Source organism: Spea bombifrons, chromosome 11, assembly GCF_027358695.1.
Source record: "Spea bombifrons isolate aSpeBom1 chromosome 11, aSpeBom1.2.pri, whole genome shotgun sequence".
In the NCBI taxonomy this organism is placed as follows: Eukaryota; Metazoa; Chordata; class Amphibia; order Anura; family Pelobatidae; genus Spea; species Spea bombifrons.
Window position 1 is genome coordinate 3,151,511 of NC_071097.1, and position 14,782 is coordinate 3,166,292.

A 14,782-nucleotide genomic window follows, 5' to 3' on the forward strand; every position below is an offset into this window, starting at 1 on the left:
CACCCCCACCAGACCTCGCGGAGTTAAAAGTAATATTTTTGTTCTCTATGGATGATTCTCCGGCCGTCCTTCCGCAGCAATATTCGTATTAATGGTGCAGTCCCACTGATACAAAACATTTCTGGAATATACCTTGGCCGATTTGGGAACGACCTATCAGTGCCTGCGTTTGGGTCACGTGACAATTAAGCATTCCCTGAAAAATTATGCATGGGGCAAATTTAGTTAGACAATAATTTCTAGGAAGGGTTTGGGCTTTTTTATGTTAAATGATGTTATTAAAGCTGCTAAATGACGCAGATGGAACAGCAGCTTTAAATATTAGAATCATATACTGCACCATACAGTAGTTATTGAGACCAGGAACACTTTGGCATAAGCCTGACCTTTAACCTATGCAAATATAGACTACAATCCCCACAATCCCTCCAGTGTCTGGAAGTTAGATTCTCTGATTGTATCTCTTGCTTTTCGAGCGATTAAAACATCGTAAAAGGGCGTCAAAAAAAGTGTACCCAGTACGGAGAAGATAATCTTAAGAGGCGGCCATTTTCTCGGAGACCATAAACCATAGAAGGCTACGCGCGCAGCTACAACAAAATGGCACCTCGGCGAGCGGCAAAGAGCGGACGCGTCAGAACGAGGCTTGAAACGCAGACATGGGCGAGAAAAAAAAGCGGAAACAGGTGGATTTTTTTTAATAATTTCCGGTTGTAATCTAATTACGCTACGGGAAATAGGTTCGCGGAGCTTCTTACAGGTCTGAGTTATCCAGGTGATTGTGTTTGTTGTTGTCAGTAATGTCTGACGATCTATACAGTCAGATAATGGTCTCTATGGTCTATAGGAGACATATAGCCCTTATAGACGATCTGTTGTTTTATCAACTAATTTCTTAAGTAATGTATATGCCAGTGATGATAGATACAGTATATCTGACGTCATTAGTGCTTATGAGGTCATCTCTGTGTAATCTATTATATTATAATATATGTAATATAAAGCAGAATGCAATTAGGAGTAATGGCGGTGATTTACGCAGGTAAGTGCAGTCCGGTAGGTGCGCCGTAGTCATGTGTATACAGAATCGTGGGACCTCGTTACTTTAAATGTCTTTATTTTTGCCTTTATTCATCGATGTCATGATCTTTGGTTCATGAAGAGCCGTGCTCAATTTTTTTTTTATTTTATGTTTCTAGTATTTTTTTTTTTATTTTTTTTTATAATTTATTTTTCTCACGTAGGAGACCAAAACGTCAATATAACCTTAATTATTATTATTTTATTTTTTTTGCAAAGAGCTGTCTTATTATTTTTTTTTTTAATTTATTTTTATTAATATATTATATATATTTTTTTTTCTTGACTGTTTACTCCACCCCAGCTTTCCCATATACCATGTAATGTTTTTTTTAATTATTTTAATTTTTTTTTTGCCCAAGGAATATTATATATATTTTTTTTATTATTATTTTTTTTTTATTTTGTTTTTGCCTAAGGAATATTATGCTTTTTTTTTTGTTTTTATATTTTTGTTTGGATTTTCACCAGAGTTTTTTCTTGGAATCTACAACCGAAAGAAGGGGCATTGGTTTTTGGATGCCTGCTATGAGGGGAACGACTACCCGTTCAGAGGAACCCGCCGTATCTCACGTACCTTCTGTTTTCTCGTCAGCGAGGGGTCGTGTCGGCTGTCTTATGGAAAGCGCGGAATACCGTCCCCACGACGCGCGGAGCCCTCCTCCGGAACGTACGGCCCACTCGTCCGTGATGGAGCAGGACGAGAGTCTGATGGGTGAGAGGGTCTTGAATCTCACCCTAGAGATCCTCTACCTGTTAACCGGAGAGGTGAGGTTTTCTGGAAACGTTCTGCTGACACCGGGCACTTGGCTTACGATATCGCCAGAGAGCCCCGAATTTGGGGCGCATGGGCTAGTTGGGGAGATGTGGGGGAAAAAAATCAATGGAGGTCTGTGCTGATGTGGCGCTTATCTCCACCGTGGCTCCTCGTGATGATGGGCCAGCAGATTAAAGGGCCAGACCGGAGAAAGAAAAGCAGCTCTGGCACTTTAAGGCCAGCGGCCACTTAATCACAAACTACATTCTTGCGCCCGCGCTCCGCGCAGCTGCGGCTATCCGTGGGTTAAAGCACCGGATCCGTCGAGCCTTCTGGCCGCCGGACGTAGTCAAGAACAGCCTTTTACCGTTTTAGGACTATATCGTGGTGAAGAAAAATGGCGGCTACGTCACGGAGAGCAGTGGTCCCGGCGACCCGGACGGGTCTGAAAAGAGTCCGAAAGTCCTCATGGAGCCTCGTCCCGATTCGCTGCTACACAATCGAGACAACGACAAAAAGATCCTGGAACTGACCAATAAGATCATCCAGCTGCTGACAGGAGAGGTGAGCGCTGCTGGGTACGGCATTCTACTACCTGCTCGGGGGGGGTAAGTATTTTTACTTCGGGTGAGGGTGGTAGATAAGTGGAACAGCCTACCAGTGGTAGAGGTTAATACAGTGAGATAGGTATACGGCTCCTGAATCTAAGATGAATAAGGTTTGTGTCTTTACAGTAGGAAAAACAGGCAGACTAGGTGGGCCGAAAGGGGCCGATGAGTTTCTAAAGCACAGGGGCTGCAGAGTACGAGGATCTATAGGTCAATAATGGATGTTCTCAAATGATGCCGTTTTTGGTATTTTTCTTGTAGGAGTTTGAGTATTTGGGAGAAAAGGCGGTCTATAAGGACACGATCGTGGACGATGTCTATACCTTCAGCTCACCAGGTATGACGTTGGTATGACGTGTCTGTACAGACAAACATGCTACAAGGTGACGGACGATAGCTTGTAATCGAACTGTAAACAAGTCTTATCTCTACAATAATCACACAAATGCCGAAGGGAACAAAAAAAAGGTCTTCCCACCGCCATCTTTGTTGTGGCGGCCATTTGGTTCTGCATGGATGACGTAGAAAGCTTTCCAAATAACCCAAAAATGACACCTAGAGGGGAATTCCTACTGAAAAATATATATATTGTTCTCCCTGAGCTTAAGCCCTAGTGCTGTGTACGGTAATTGACAAAAACCCCGGGTTCATCCCGCGATCTCTGCGATGGCCGACCGGTCCGTGACCATGAGTGGTCAGTCTACAGCCCTTCTTTCGTGTGGTTGCAGACTCTCGTACGTCTGTAACCTTCTGCCCCTTGACGATGAGTTGAGACATTGGTTGGTCCATCGCTTCTAGAAGACGTGGACGTAAGCGTTCGCTGTAGGAGCTTCTTGAGGACCAGCAATGGTCCGGATCTTCCTGTAGATGTTTAGATGACTTTAGAAAGCTGTGAAAACGTAAGTTATGGTAGAATGTCCGGAAAGCAGGTTTGTTTGCCGGAGAAAGGAAAAGTTTTATCGTAGTTCTTGTCTTCTTCTGTCCCAGATAAACCTGTGAGGAGGAGGAGTACGCCGGAAGAATCCGAAAACCTTATTCCTTCCGATCTCGCCAAGGAAGACGGCTGCGACAAAAATATGCAAAGAACCAAATGTAGACGAAAAAGTATACCCAGGAAGCTCCAGAGCCAGTCGGCGGCCGACGCGCCGGCGGAAGGTGGTGTCTCCTGGGAGGAAGAGAACACCTCGGACGCGGACCTTTATACGCAAACCGGTTCAACGTACAAAGAGGAATCGGCTTCTTGCGAAGAGGCGAATCTCGCGGATTATACGTTGGCGTATATTAAGGAGGAACCGGGAGCGTTGGAAGAAGGTAACCTTCCGGATATATACGCGCCCGCCGAGCGCGACCCGACCGAGACGTTCGCTAAGAAGATCTCTTCCAAGTCGGATCTTCTGACCCAACAGAGGTCTGCGGCCGGCGACAAGCTGTTTGAATGTTCTTACTGCGGGAAATGCTTCACGGGGAATTCGGATCTTACCAGGCACAAGAGGGTCCACACGGGGGAGAAGCCGTTCTCGTGCGCCGACTGCGGGAAATGCTTCTCCCACAAGTCCAATCTCGTCACCCACCAGAAGCTCCACACGGGGGAGAAGGCCTACTTATGCTCGGAATGCGGCAAAAGCTTCACCAACAGCTCCAACCTGGTCACCCACCAACGGGTCCACCGGGGGGACAAACCCTTCTCGTGCTTGGACTGCGGCAAACGTTTCACCCATAAGTCGGATCTGGTGAAGCACCAGAGGGTCCACACCGGAGAGAAGCCCTTTTCGTGCTCCGAGTGCGGCAAATGTTTCACCAACACGTCAAACCTGGTGACCCACCAGCGGATCCACTCCGGCGAGAAGCCGTACTCGTGCTCCGAGTGCGGCAAATGTTTCATCAGCAACGCCAGCCTTATCAAGCACGAGCGCATTCACACGGGAACCAAGCCCTTCGCCTGCCCCGTGTGTGGCAAATGTTTCACCGATAAGTCCAACCTTTCCAGGCACCGATTGACTCACATGCACAAGGAGACCATTGCTTTTCATTGACGTGCCGCGGCTCGCGACGGAGATGGTATCAGCAGTCGTGACGGAGGTGGTATCAGACCGTTTGGTCTGTTGGGTGGCTTCTTGACCCGTGCTCGAGGCTGGCGATTAGTCCTGTGAACCATTTTTGGCCTGAGAACGGCGCTGCCAGTTGGTCGTCTGCTTCTTCGTGGGAGCAAATCCACGAGGTTATCCTCAGTGCCCGCTGTGTACCTTTCCTTAGAGGTTTTTGTAGTAGTGGTTCGGCGGGTAGACCTCTCGTGTCCTTCTACTTCTTGGCCGTGAAGAGCGTGGAGCTGATTCCTGGAGAAGCCGCACAGAACTGTATTGGAACGTCGAGGCCGAAAGGAACATCGGGGGCTTCTGATAGGACAAAACAAATAATTGATCTTCTATTATAACATGAGGGTGAGATATAGAGATGACTCCCTCGTTAACGATTGAGCGCTTTCTCTGGGCATTGCGTCATGGCGGTGTCCATGAGTCTACAAGAGAGCGAGACGCTTCTGCTTTTGACTTAGAACCTTCCAAATAAGTATTTATTATTATTATTATGATGTCATCATTGAGCTCATCGATTATGTTTATTCTCAAGGCAACGGGAATGGTGTCCACCCAACGTGGTGGATGACCTTGGTTCAGGCAAGGCTATTGCTGTCGGAATCTCGTCACTTTCCTCCTGCATTAAGCAACGTCACAGGAATGCAAGCGTTAAAATTCCATCAGATTAGCATATTACCGTATTTTTCCCCCAAAAAAATAACCCGACTAAGCCTGGGGGCTTATTACTCGCCTTCTCTCATACTCTCACTCACTCTCTCTCAAGCTCTCTGCTAATGTCTCTTTACCATCTCCACTTCTACTTATCCTTCTGTCTTCTTTCTTCGTCCGCTTCTCCCCCCCCCCGTATCAGCGCCGTCCTCCAAGTACTTTCACAAAAGGGGCGGGGCCTCCACGCACATCCTGTCTCCTGATTGGAGGAACGGAGGAGAGAAGCTGTCTTTGTGTAATCGGAGAGGGCAGAATATTGCAGACCGATTCACCGAGAAAGAGAAGCGTTTCTGCTCCTCTTTCTCCCTGAAACTGTTGGCAATACTCGAGCGTGAGTGAGGGCAACAAAAACATTTTTTTTCCAATAAGGTCGTCTTATATTCTTTTTGATGAAGATCCAAAGGTTTGGGGGTTGACTTATAATCGAGCAAATACGGTATTATCGATCTATAAAGCACTTCTATATTCCACGCTGCTCTAGAATAGACCAGAAACCAACGGTTTATGTTTTTAGTGAGCGTAAATAACGCACTGCATTTCAGGGGGACCGGACGCTTTTTGAAGACCGTTTTCTTAGAAGAAATATGTTTTTTTTTCTATTTTTTTTATTTTTTCTGTGAGCTGTTAGTCTGCACATGATTAAATTTCCCCGTTATTGAGTGAATTACTGGTATTCAAAATGCATCCAAAACAAGTTATTTTATCATCAGTGCGAAAAAAAAGGTTGATTTCAGATGATTTTTCCTTTAAATAAAGGAAAAGAAAAGAGAAATAAAGCAACCCCCCCAACTTATTAGCATATGCAAATATTTCAATTACCAGTCTTGGCCTCTATGGCTGGTCGTCATGGAGATCAGTGACATTTTCTTCGCTACGGAAACCGACGTAAGTTAATCGGACCCGGAATACGACCCGCGTTGTCTCGTTCCCGACGTGCTTTCGAGCGGACGGAGTCCTGCTTTATTGCGCAACACTGACGTTGCCTCAATGCCCCTCGACCGCTTTTATGGACGATATCTGTAATATCTATCGATGGAGAGAGGATTTTGGCATTTTGTTGTACGAATTTGGTAATTCTATTAATTTTTAGTATTTGTTTTTTTTTTTGGGTGTAAAAACATTTCTATAGCACAATCGCTTGGATGTGCCGACTGAATGAGCATAAAGCAATGAACTACAAGAAAAGGCGTTGACGTACTTTATTCATACGTTTTAAATATTAAATACTCATACGCTAATCACTGTAACTTTTTATATATGCAATAAATGCGTTGCAGAGGATGCGTTGTACGGTTATCTCATATCTGCCAGACCCGTGCTTTTTTATTATTTTTATAATATATATATATATATATTTGAATGTCAGTTGATCTGATATATATGGTATTTGCGTGTCATGTGATAAATTGACGGCGTGGATTAAAGGGATGCTCCAGCCACATGCGCTTTTAATGCTCCGGATAGCCATGTGATCCCCTGGCATGATGGGATTGGGCAGAATCTCCTCTACGGACGGACCCTGATTTGTGTAGCTCCTTCGTATGTGGATGCTCACGCTCGCTCATACACTTTCTCAGCGTCCCCCCACCTTTTCCGCCGACCGATTCCGTGTCCCCATCTCTATTTCCGCGTCTCCGCTTCTTCTTGTTCTCCAGTCTTCTTTCTTCGCTCGTTTCGTCCCGCTGACCGCTTTGTTGTCCAGGCTCCCCCAGAGGGAGCTTCTCTAACAGAGAAGAGCCTCCGGGCAACCTCTCGCCCCCAATTGGAGGAACGGGAGGGGGGGAGGCTGTCCCTGTGGCTCCGCCCCCTTTTGCAGAAGAACTCCAAGAGATCAGAATATTGAAGAAAGAGAAATGCAGAAGCGCTTCACGTTCTCCGCGAATGCGTTTGCGTTATTCTGGCCTGTTGGAGCGCTTCCCTGAAAGGGCGAAACGGTTTGGTGGAATAGGATAGTATACTAAAGCATGTTTTCGAGTTACGTAAAGCTCTACTTATGCGTAAAGTTGCAGAATGAGACGCTTTTTGTATACAACCTCACTCTGGGCACATAAAGCTCCTGCTGCCTGCACACCCATGGACAACTTATCACACACCGCCCGCCAGTGCAACTTGGGGCAGTCAACAGGAGAAGAAATGGCTAATGCTGCATTTAGTTCCACAAAGGGTTAAATGAGTAGGTGGAACAGCAACTTTAAAGGGACATCGGTGAAGCAAACGTAAGGTTCGTGACACCATTCGTGACGTGTGCCCAGGGTCAGGATCACGTCTGAGGGCTCCTAGGCATGGCGTTTTGGCGTTGTGTGGTTGTGTGGCTAGCCGCATCAAGGCTTTGGGTGGGAAAGTGGAAAAGGAGAGCAGGCAGAACGGGAGCACGGAGTGGGTATAGCAGAAGAATCTGCCCCAGAGACCCAGGAAAGGAGAACTTCACCAGGAGACCCTGGGTCAAACCACGAAAGTCCCTGGGTACACAAATAAACGGGAAACAATGGTAGTCAAACAAGTATCTGCGGTGACGGTGTCGCCTGATAGCGTATTGCGCATTTGGTTACAGAACATCGTTTTGTGTATATTAACAGGATCTTCTGCTTGTCATTCCCCAAACCGCTCGACTGGCTGGTTTTGTGTCACATGATAATTAAGTGTTCCGGGCAAAAATTCCCAATGAGGCTTTTTTACAGTAGTACAGGGGCTAGTGCAGCATTTAGTATTACATGCAGAAGAGGAAGTGGAACAGCACCTCTAAATAATAATAATAATCGCTGCAGTCGGAGAGCCTCTCGCGGGGCATCACGGGACATGTAGTTCCAGGCTTGTCCACTAACACTGCGCAGGTGCAGAAACAAAATCGTCTTCTCGCGCGAAGGCTCGTGGGAGTTGTATTTCCAAGGGCAAAGCCGACCTTTTCCAGTTCTCACTGCGCATGTGCAAGACGAATTTAGCGGCTTGAGTCTCGGTCCTAAGTCTGTGATTGGCCAGGAGAAAAATAATAATTTGGAAACGTATTAGTTCCTGTAAAAGCTGGTTTATTATAACGTGGTCAGATTAGTAATATTACATACGTAACAAGTGTCTCTGTTCAGTTTGGTTAGTCCCTATTACATCCTCTGGTGGATATGAGTGTATCCCAGGGGTCTGCGGCAGAAATTATATTTACCGGTATATATCACTTTATATACATTATTGCCTTGCTTATGTCTCTAGCAACACCTCCCGGTCGTCTGAAGTAATGAGGTTGTATAAATGAATATAAATGCATTATATAAACGAACATTATGCATTATAATTAATTTTATTGTCCCCTGTCTCCTTAATTCGCTATCGGAAGACATTTTCCCGAAGTCCGGTTTAGGACACTTCGCCGTTTCGTATATGGGAGAGAGTGTTAAACACTCGAGACCGTCGCGCAATCTACTCCTGCAACCGTATAACGAAAGCGTCCAATCAACACCTCAGACCAAAAATGACCTCGAGGCTTGGAACGCGGTGACGGAAGTGGTACCTTTCAGACGACAAGCTTCCGGTTCCCATTGAGTTTCGCACTCTGTAGTGCCTTCTCTATGCTGGTCGTTAAACTGGGGGTGATATAGGTGAGATATTTGATCTGCTTTACCGTAATTGCGTTATATAAGGGCTTCTGCTGTATCCATAATGGATTGCTTGACTTCCGGTTTATATGACTTCATCTTTTGCTTTGATATTTCCAGCTGCACACATGACGTTATATATTTAGCCCTCCCTTTTATTGTTTGCCCCTGAGTCTCAGGGCTTTTGCCCCAATCTCAGGGTGAAGGGGCAGATTTTCTGGGCCACACAACCCCCCCTTCCTATCCCCCCCACGTTGTGATCCTATATAAGACCCCCAATCGGTGCCTTTGCTCCCGGCATGTTACGGTTGGTATCCCTGCTTAATTGCAGGTGAGTCCATTAAGTTATTGAGCCAAGGTTTCCGCGAGGACCAGCCAATCTCTACGTAGAATTTTCTCAATGGCCTCGGAAAGGGTTAATAGTCTCTGGGCCTTCTCAATTAGAAAGTTTCCAGATATGATCACCCCCTCGAAACCAAAAATGTCCCTTCTTCAGCCCAGTTTAAACGTTTGGAGGTTTGTTGATATCAAGTGTCTCTGGACACATTTCTCACGTAATTTCCATGATATCTTAAGTTTCCCGGCGCATTACCGGCAGCCAATGGGGAAAATGCACTCAAAGCTCTCCATCCCTCGCATTCAATCCCTCGGCAGATTCTGCTGCTTGCCCCAAAACCCCCCATCTCTAGCCTCATCCCCTTATTATCTCCCACCTGGACTATTGCAACACCCTTCTGGTTGGTGTTTCTTTGCCTCAACTCGCTCTTTCTCCTCTAGCGAACAAAAACTGCTGCCGCTAAGCTTATCTTCTTAACATAATATATATATCAGTATATTACATCCACACACAGTAACACGCGCTACCGTTCAAAGGTTTGGGGTCACTGAGCTGGTTTCATGGAAAACAAGGACATTTCTGGCTGTAACATAATTACAAAAGGGTTTCTAACCATCAATTTTAAACTTTTAAACTTGGGTCAGCGAACACAACGTGTCATTGGCACACAGGAGTGATGGGAGTGATAAAGGGCCATTGGAACACAGGAGTGATGGGAGTGATAAAGGGCCATTGGCACACAGGAGTGATGGGAGTGATAAAGGGCCGTTGGAACACAGGAGCGATGGGAGTGATAAAGGGCCATTGGGACACAGGTGTGATGGGAGTGATAAAGGGCCATTGGGACACAGGTGTGATGGGAGTGATAAAGGGCCATTGGAACACAGGAGTGATGGGAGTGATAAAGGGCTATTGGAACACAGGAGTGAAGGGAGCAATAAAGGGCCATTGGAACACAGGAGTGATGGGAGTGATAAAGGGCCATTGGGACACAGGAGTGATGGGAGTGATAAAGGGCCATCGGAACACAGGAGTGATGGGAGTGATAAAGGGCCGTTGGAGCACAGGAGTGATGGGAGTGATAAAGGGCCATTGGGACACAGGAGTGATGGGAGTGATAAAGGGCCGTTGGAGCACAGGAGTGATGGGAGTGATAAAGGGCCATTGGGACACAGTAGTGATGGGAGTGATAAAGGGCCTCTGTACGCCTATGAAGAGATTCCATAAAAAATCTGCTGTTTCCAATTACAATAGTCATTTATAACATTAACCCCGTCTGCGCTGGATATTTTCGCATGGAAAAGACCGCATAGGTCCTGAACGTTTTTGGCGTAATATTTCTGCGTTGGTTTAATAGGAGGAGCGCTGCGGAATATCATGGTCACTACCGTTTGGGGCCTTAAAGGCACGGTGCACCTTTTAATGTGACGCAGATGCCGACGGGCCAAACATGGCGGTCTCGGGTCATGGCGAGGCCCACGGGAATAGTAGACCCAATTTTCTCTGGATATAGCTCTATAACATTCACTGAAACTTACTCTTTATATAAATCCCTGAGCCAACCTTCCACCTCTGCTTGAAAATAGTTTTTAACGCAACGGTGCGTCTCATTGAAACCTGATGGTTGCTATGGTGATAAATTCCCTTTTCAAACTTTATGCGTGTTTAGTGTGTTTAACCAAATGTAAATAAATATATAACCCAGGCAGACTGCAGGGCCGTGCCGGAAAGGGGCCCCGGCACTTTAAGGCCAGCGGCTGGTAGGACTCTTGTGGTATTTGCATTAAAGCCTCTGCTTGCCCCGACAGCCCTCCTCTGTGTCGATCGCATCGTCATGGATCCGTATGATTTCTCAGAGGAAATGACTGACGCCCTGATGGCGGCCATGGACGGCAACTGGATAACGGAACGGATATTGAACCTCGTGATGGAGATCGTCCACCTGCTGATTGGAAAGGTGAGGGGTGCAACAAACCGCGGAGCAACAGGGTGGGGTGGGGGGGGTAATATGTCATTAGTAGTAGTAGTAGTAGTCCAAAATCTCAGCCGTCGGTCATCCTACCCGGACCCGCCAAATACTTCACAAATGCCTGCATTAAAAAGCAGCCATCACCCCGGACCACCCATACTGAAAAAAGGCCCTTAAATACACGCTTCTATTGCCCCCCCCAAGCATTGCCCCTCCCCTGACATAGGTACCTGCACAAACGGTGTGGTAAGACTACCCTTAGGACGTACCTTTATGCATTTTTTCACCCCTATCCAGCCGGGTCTGCCTAGACCCTTTTGGTATATTTGATCGCTCCCTCTACTGGCTGATCACACGCATTGCGATCAGCAATGCTAGGCTATGGAGCCCTGCTTGCTGATCAGCGCAGGGGAGATACGAGAGACGAGGGTAAGAAACAACCTTTTCCCCCTCTTCCCACAAACATAAAAAATAAGTGATCGATATGGGGGGGCAGTAGTTGCCCCCTCTCATGGCATGTGAACCATATGGGAGACTTAGCTTTTTGAGGACGTGGCACAGATCGCCACTTCAGCGTAGACGGCTGCCCTCTTCCGAGTTGAAATGTGGGGAGTGGTGAGATAAAACCCAATGGTACACGTATCTCTGGAGATTTGTATTTGTGGCGAAAGCGTAAGTCCGCGTGACCGAAGGATGTATTTTCTCATAGCCGACGTCGGTGACCATGCTTTCTTTATGTAGGAATACATTATCGCGAAGAAGAAACCCGGTGGAAGCACCGCAGATAGTTCCTGTTCCTCGGTGCCAGAAGAGGTTTCCAGGACCCGAAACCTTATAGAGACCTCCCCGGAGAACTACGGCCGGAAGAATGACAAGAAGATCCTGGACGTGACCCAAAAAATCATTCGCCTGCTGACCGGAGAGGTAAGCGACCCCCCCCCCAAAAAAAAACCCGTGACCCCCCCCCCAAAAAAACCCGCGAACCCGATACCGTAACGCTTCGTTAAACCAAGGCGAGCGCTGGGAGTGACGGCCATGTCTTCCCGTGTCCTAGGTACCTGTGAGGAGCGACGATGTCGCGGTCTACTTCAGCTTGGAGGAGTGGGAATATCTGGAGGAGAACAAGCACCGTTACAAGAACGTTATGATGGAGAATCACTCGTCCCTCAAGCTGCTGGGTAAGCTCGCTGGGCTTTGAGGCGTAATCATGGGATTCCGACGTTCCAGTGCTGAGTGCGAGTTGCGCAGGCATTCTTTAAGCGAGACAGACGTCTAGTGCCGACGGGCGGCGAGTCGCTCTGAAATGATGACCTCTTTGAAACCAAAACCACATTGTAACGCCTTTTCATATCATTTCCATTAGAAGGATCCAAGCGTAGAAGCTCGAAGGCAGGATTTGAACGGCCCAATCCTTTCTCGGCTCCTTCGCGCCCCGAGGACAGGGCCGGCAAAACCAGCCGTGCCGGAAAACGTATCAAAGTGCGCGTGCTGAGCGCAGAAGACTTCGAACCCGAATGCGGAGAAGTGAATCTAGGACATGGTGGGTGCGCAGAAACAAGCAGCGGATCTACTCCTCGCCCCGACGAGGGCTCCGATTCGCCGGGCGAAGGACGTTTCATAGACGAGGACGGTTTTTCTTCGGATGAACCTCCGGCTCCGTACATCGTCGAGGAACGCGGCTCGGGGAGCACGGTCTATGTCCTTGAAAGCGACGGGGAAACATCTCCTCTTGGAGGCTCGGGCCGCGTGAAAGAGGAGCCGTTCCCGTGCGAAGAAAGGACTCGCCCGCGGGATGGCTTTATAGCCATGTGTGTGAAGGAGGACCCCGACGCCATCGAGCCTTTAGAGCACGCAGAGGAAGACTTTGACTGCATCCAAATAAAAAATGAACTGCTGTCGTGGGAATACGGGGATATCGCACACGGGGGTCTCTCTACACCTTCCGACCGCGCGCAGATGGGTCCCGGCCCCGATGGGGGGGAAGTGTTTTTTAATGACCGCTCGAAACCCGATCGTACGGAGCAGAAGCACGACTCGCGAGAAGAGAACCGCAACGCCAGCTTTTACACGTCCTCGGATCACACGCTGATACTGGGCAACCTCTACGCCGAGGTGGAGAAGTACTCCAAGGGCAACCTGTCCGTCATAAAGTGCAACGAGTGCGGCAGGAGCTTCAACAGCAAGTCGGCCTACACGTTTCACCAAAGAGCGAGCTCCAAGGGCAGGATGTACAACTGCTCGGAGTACCAGAAGTATTTCATCAGCAACTCGGATCTCGTCAAGCAGCCGTCGGTCAGCAAAGAGAAGAGCTTCTCGTGCTCCGAGTGCGGCAAGTGCTTTTCCTGGATGGCCCAGCTCCTGAAGCACCAGTGGGACCACGTCAAGGAGAAGAGGTTCACATGCGCTGAGTGCGGCAAGCGGTGCACTTGCGAGTCGGAGCTCCTAGAACACCAGAAGGTCCACGTGAAAGAGGTTCACATTGTGTGCGCCGAGTGCGGCAAGCAGTTTACCCAGAAGGAGCATCTGGCTCTCCATCAGAAGACCCACGAGGTGGAGAACAGAGAAAAGCGCTTTGCGTGCTCCGAGTGCGGCCGGTCGTACACCAAGAGGTCCCATCTCGTCCGACATCAGAAGGCGAAGCACAAAGGGGCCAAGCCTTGCATATGTTCCGAATGCGGCAAGAGCTTCTCCGACGACGTGTATCTCAGCAAACACCAGATGGCTCACACCGGGGAGAAACCCTTCTGGTGTTCTGACTGCGGGAAGTGCTTTTCGAGGGGCTCGTACCTCATAAAACACCGGAGGACTCACGTGAAATAGGTACCTGGCTCCGCCGAGCGATTAGGGAAACATTTTTGCGTAGACATGGCTGTAGACCTCGGCTAGAATTTATTTCAGCGGCCCCTTTATAGGACGAGCGTTGAGTTTCTTGTCGAAGCAATAACCGGAGGGAATCGTGTGCATGCGGAGTAGTCACGTTTTTGAATCATGTCGGTGAAAAAGTCCCAAGAAGCATCGTTTTAGAGGAGGACGGACCTTGGTTGGACCAACTCGGCCTACGCGGCTCCTTATAAGCTCACTTCAAATGGGTTCTAGAAGCTGGCTAGAAATCTCCAGCTTGGGTCAACGGCGGTTCTTCTTGCCAAGCCGAGCTCCTGAGACTCTGGGACTCTTTTTTTGTGGACAGTTAGGAGATGATGGAGACAACGCCGATGGTCCTAACCACCGAATGCTCATGGAAGCTCTCGAAAATGACCGTTAGAACCATGTAAAGGCCTCCGTAGCATTGGGCAAAGTGGAGGATCTGCTCTTCCTCCCCTTCGTGTCGTTTGACTGTTATTTACATACTGATGAATATAACGCGAGTGACCAGTATTTTAGGTTTAGCTAATTTATACGAAAAAAAAAGAAACGTATTTCCCGGTAAATGTCGTGGTGATGTACGAGTAATGCTCCAATAAGAAAATATTGATATTAAATGAGGTCTCTACTTTGATTTGAAAAAATGCAAATTAACGCATTTGCAACATAACTGTTATTTCCCGTCTTATGGATTTTAATTTTAAAAAAACTCATTATTTTTAGTATATTTTGTTTAGCATGGTGCGGGGGTCCTTCAAAGGGGTCTTTTTTGTACCTAAAAGGC

General features: G+C 47.7%; 1 protein-coding gene across 1 annotated transcript; it reads left to right on the forward strand.

Moving 5' to 3' along the window:
* The first annotated feature begins 719 nt into the window (after window positions 1-719).
* LOC128469303 (oocyte zinc finger protein XlCOF7.1-like) lies at window positions 720-14,707 on the forward strand. The gene is made up of 11 exons (XM_053451123.1): window positions 720-760; window positions 1,676-1,848; window positions 2,213-2,401; window positions 2,707-2,782; window positions 3,433-4,466; window positions 4,652-4,799; window positions 5,389-5,577; window positions 10,976-11,124; window positions 11,878-12,060; window positions 12,191-12,314; window positions 12,500-14,707. Exons 2-11 carry the CDS (start codon window positions 1,699-1,701, stop codon window positions 13,954-13,956), a joined length of 3,699 nt encoding a protein of 1,232 aa, XP_053307098.1. The 5' UTR covers window positions 720-760; window positions 1,676-1,698; the 3' UTR covers window positions 13,957-14,707.
* The last annotated feature ends 75 nt before the right edge of the window (window positions 14,708-14,782 follow it).

What these genes read in the sequence shown, in the direction of transcription:
- LOC128469303 (XM_053451123.1), top strand. Translation starts at nt 1,699, where the DNA reads ATGGAAAGCGCGGAATACCGTCCCCACGACGCGCGGAGCCCTCCTCCG. An exon ending in CTATACCTTCAGCTCACCAG is followed by an intron (nt 2,783 to 3,432) that starts GTATGACGTTGG and finishes CTTCTGTCCCAG; the next exon opens with ATAAACCTGTGAGGAGGAGG. An exon ending in ACATGCACAAGGAGACCATT is followed by an intron (nt 4,467 to 4,651) that starts GCTTTTCATTGA and finishes TCTTCGTGGGAG; the next exon opens with CAAATCCACGAGGTTATCCT.